Source organism: Apium graveolens, chromosome 8 (genome assembly GCF_009905375.1).
Source record: "Apium graveolens cultivar Ventura chromosome 8, ASM990537v1, whole genome shotgun sequence".
NCBI classification, from domain to species: Eukaryota; Viridiplantae; Streptophyta; class Magnoliopsida; order Apiales; family Apiaceae; genus Apium; species Apium graveolens.
This window is the reverse complement of record NC_133654.1, coordinates 261,879,920-261,884,453: the sequence shown is the minus strand read 5'-3', so window position 1 is coordinate 261,884,453 and position 4,534 is coordinate 261,879,920. Positions and strand designations below refer to the sequence as shown.

General features: G+C 42.5%; 1 protein-coding gene across 1 annotated transcript; it reads left to right on the top strand.

Annotated features, from left to right (window-relative positions):
- The first annotated feature begins 2,238 nt into the window (after positions 1 to 2,238).
- On the top strand, positions 2,239 to 3,117 carry LOC141680814 (uncharacterized). The gene is made up of 2 exons (XM_074486930.1): positions 2,239 to 2,435; positions 2,538 to 3,117. Exons 1-2 carry the CDS (start codon positions 2,239 to 2,241, stop codon positions 3,115 to 3,117), a joined length of 777 nt encoding a protein of 258 aa, XP_074343031.1.
- The last annotated feature ends 1,417 nt before the right edge of the window (positions 3,118 to 4,534 follow it).

Genomic DNA, 4,534 nt, shown 5'->3' with positions numbered 1-4,534 from the left:
GCAACGGGAGGACTCATGTTCGACTCTCTACCACCCCCAATATCCTCACAATTTATTATGGACACGAAAAACAAATTTATGCCCCAAAGATGGAAGCCCGTGATCCACTCTTCAACCCAAAAATGGGCTCTCGAGTGAGGGAGCGTGTTAGAATATAGATCAGGTTAGGCCTTTTTTTAACAATTTAAGATTTTAGATGAGATAGTTACTCAACACATGTCTTATTTTTGGTAAGTTCGAACTCTCAAGGTGTTGTAAGAAATGGAGAAAAATATAACAACAAAAAGTCTTTATTTTATATTGTTAATCTATTTTTAAGTGTAAAAAAATCATCCGTGAGATACACGGCTAACTAGCCCTATTAAATAAACAAGTGATAATGAAATTGTCTTTTCAGAGCCCAGTTGGATCATAAATTTTGATCTTAAAATATTACTATATCATGATTGAAATGAGTTTACCAACCAAAAAATTATTAAAAACTCTCTTTTAACATTTTTATGCCAGTTTCTGAATAGTGTAGTTTTCTTTTGTTTTTCCCGATGATCAAATCTATACTCTTTATTAATAAACGAAGCCATATATAATTTGGTACTAAAAATATCAAAATATCAAATCTGAGAGAATGCTTCGAGACTCTCCGAAGGAACAAAATAAGGATAAATCCTACAAGTGCATGTTCGGCGTGGCGAGTGGAATTTTCTGGGCTACATGGTCAGTGCCCGTGGGATAGAGGCTGAATCCGGAGAAAATTGAAGCAGTTATCAACATGGAAGCTCCTAAATGCATCAGGGATATCCAAAAGCTGATCGACCGACTAACAGCCCTTCGGCGGTTTATTTCTCGGTCAGCCGAAAAAGCGCCCCCTTTCTTCGTTGTGCTTAAGGGGTCGAAGAATTTTGAGTGGGGGCCCGAATGTCAAAAGGCGTTTGAAGAAGTGAAAGAGTATCTCACTAAGGCACCACTCTTAATGAGGCCTAATATGAAGGAAACACTTCAGCTCTACTTGGCTGTGTCCGACCGAACAATGGGGGCGGTACTTGTAAAAATTATGAAGGGAACCAACATCCAGTTTTTTACGTATCTCACGTGCTTAAGGATGCAGAAACAAGGTACCCTAATGCCGAAAAATTCGCATATGGGTTGGTAATGGCCTCCCAAAAATTGCGACACTATTTTCAAGCCCGAACAGTTCAGATTATCACCGATCAGCCGTTAAAGAAAATTTTGACAAGGCCAGAATCTTCGGGATGGGTTGTAGCTTGGTCCATCGAGCTGGGGGAATACGACCTCGAGTTCGTCCCCCGAACGGAGATCAAAGCCCAAGTTTTGGCAGACTTTATGGTCGAATGCACATTCTCCGGACTGAAGGACCTTACACCTGAGGAATAACTCATTCGGACCCCGAGTAAATGGAAGCTCTTTGTGGATGATCGGTCGCCGGGAAAAAGTGTGGGGCCGGCTTAATTCTCTCCAGCCCCGACGAGTTCGAAATATGTCAACCTATACAGTTTGACTTGCCCTCACCAATAATGAAACAGAATACGAAAGCCCTCCTGGAAGAAATGGAGTTAGCTCGGAGCCTCGAAGCAAAGCACTTGAGGGCGTTTAGTGATTCCATGTGGGTAGTCAAGCACCTTCCAAGAAAATATGAACAAAGGGATCCTTGGATGAAGGCTTACGCCACTAAGGTAAAGGATTCTTCTTTTTTATTTGACACTTTTTGAGCTAAGTCAGATAGGCAGGGAAAATAATAGTAGGGCGGATGCCCTATTCAGGCTAGCTTCGGCTGATACACAAAGCTTGAACGGTTCCATCTATCTCACCGAAGCCAAGACGCCTTCGATTGAAAAGAAAGATCTTGAGATACACTAAGGCGCCGACTAAATGACCCCTATTTGGAATTTCCTGGAAAAAGGAATCCTCCCAGTGGACCGAAGGGAAACCCTAAAAGTAAAGTATAGGGCATCAAGCTATACAATTTTCAATGGAAGAATGTATCATCATTCGGTCAGTCAGCCCCTCTTAAGGTGCTTAGATACTGAAGAGCAATATCTGGCCTTAGAAGCGGTGCACGAAGGGATCTGCAGAGAACATCTGGTTGGTTGGTCTCTCGCCGTTAAGATCCTTCGGCAAGGATTCTTTAGGCCGATTTTGCAATCCGATGCGAGTGAATATGCAAAGAAGTGCAAGCAATGACATCTGTTCGCCACCGTCCCGAAATAACTTTCCGAAGAAATGACTTATGTCTTTAGCCCCATTATGTTCGCTATGTGGGCCATCAATATAGTCGGTATTCTCCCTACCAGCACCAGACAGGAGAAATACTGCATAATCGCCATCGACTACATGACTAAGTGGGTCGAAGCCAGACCATTATACGCCATAATTGAAGAAGCAGCCGAGAAGTTCTTTCTGGAGAAAATTATTCTCAGGTTTGGGATTTTAAAAGTTTGTGTCTCTGACAACGGAACACAGTTCGTCGGGAACAACTTCTGAAGGTATCTACATCACTTCGGAGTTCAACAGAAGTTCAGGTCAGTTGCGCACCCCAATGGAAACGGGGCAATCGAGGCGGTAAAGAAAATAAACTTTCAAGGGATAAAGAAAAGGTTAGGTAAAGCCAAGGGAAGATGGGTCGAAGAGCTACCTTGGGTCTTGTGTGCTTATCGAACAACACCCAGGTCTTCCACCGGGGAAACTCCTTTCAGGCTGGCGTATGGAACAGATGTTTTGCTCCCGTTTGAAGTAGGCCTGAAGTCTTACAGAAGTGAAGCCTATAATGTGGAAATCAACAACTTCGGAGTAAGGGCAAATATGGATTTTTTAGAAGAAGAAAGAAAGTTTGCCCACCAAAGGAATATAAAATACTTACTGCAGGCAGCCCAACACTATGACTCAGGAATAAAAAAGAGGTCGTTCGGTATCAGAAATTTGGTCCTACGAGAACTAGCCGCTTTCATGCCGACAAGACAAGGAAAACTTCAGCCGAACTATGAAGGGTCATACAAAGTGATCGAGATCGTTCGTCCGGGGATTTACAGGCTGGAAACATTGGTTGGTGAAGCCATCAAGAATACTTGGCATGCTAGTCGCCTTCGAAAATTTTATCAGTAAGAAAAATTTATTTATTTTCTCATTTGTACTTCATTCTGAATTCTATGTGAAAAGTGTAACGACTTAATGATCAATAAAAATACACTTCTTTCTCGCAAATTTATTACCTCAAATTACGATAAAATGAGCGGGCGAACGAGTATTATCTAGGGGCGATCCCGAAGAAGATACACCCTTCGCCCGCTATATTTAACGAAAGGATAAATGAATATTATCTACGGGCGATCCTAAATAGAATAATATCCTTCTCCTATAATTATTATTTAATTATAAAGTGGATGTACACGGCGAGGACGAATGAGGAAGGTCTGAGGGCGATCCTGAAAAAAGACTTTCCCCTTCGTCCTTCCCTTGTGATTTCTCACTATCACCAAAGAGAACAATTGAAAAAGGCGGCATTTCCAAAGGAACGAAGACAAGCCTTTCGTCCTCAAATCCTACATTAATTTTTTTTAAGTACACCTGGAGAGCGAAGAAGGTCTCTTCTAGGGGCAATCCTGAAGAAAACGAGCTCTTCCCCTCCTAGGCTAAGCTTAAATTTTGACAAGTACGATTCTTAACCGATGGAACGAAGGAGGACACGCCTAGGGACAACCCAATGCAGGTCATCCCCTTGTTCCTTCGCCCAAAAGGACATAACATCTTCAGTGTTAATGGCCCAAGGTTACCTTCGAAATAAGGTCTCGCCCCTTTAACACTACGGGCCGAAGATTGATATGGCTTAATAAACAGAAAAAATTGCTTAGACAAATATCTAGCCAAAAACGAAGAAATACTACACAAAAATTGTTAAGGCAAAAATAAAGACGAAGATGCAATGAACGAAGTAAAAATACCAAAAGTTCTATGTAAAAATTGCTAAGGCAAAAATAAAGCCGAAGATGCAATGAACGAAGTAAAAATACATTACGACGGAATGCTAACAAAAATAAAGATGCATTTGAAAATAAAAATTTTGCCCGAAGGCGAGTTAAATTACAGAGGCCCGAAGGCAGAAGTAGCAATTCGAAATATTACAAAATATTACAAGTCCAAAAAAAAAGAAGCGTCTAAGGCTGAGGGTCTTCATCAGAAAGCTCTTCGTCCTCGCCCGAGGAGACATCAGGAGCTTCCACGACCGCCCGACCTGTAAGGTCTTCTAGGCTTATGATCCCATCCGAGGCTATGGGTCTTTTCAAGGACATAGTCAGGCCCGAACCGGAAACACCGTTCTTCGGTCTGATCCAGCTGCTTCTTGGTTTTACGCAGTACCTTGCCGGATTTATTTAGCTGACCATTCCTATGAACGATCCTTCGGTTAGCCTGTGCGAAGTCCCCCTCCAGCCTTTCCTAATCAGCCTGCAGCATATTGGCCTAACCAATCAGTACCTCGTTCTGGGTTTGCACCCTCCCGAGCTCCTCCTCGGGCGTCGTGGTC

Excerpts from the sequence above, each read along its gene's own strand:
- LOC141680814 (XM_074486930.1), top strand. The coding sequence starts at position 2,239 with ATGACTTATGTCTTTAGCCCCATTATGTTCGCTATGTGGGCCATCAAT. Across the intron at positions 2,436-2,537 it reads CTGGAGAAAATTATTCTCAG|GTCAGTTGCGCACCCCAATG; the intron begins GTTTGGGATTTT and ends ACAGAAGTTCAG.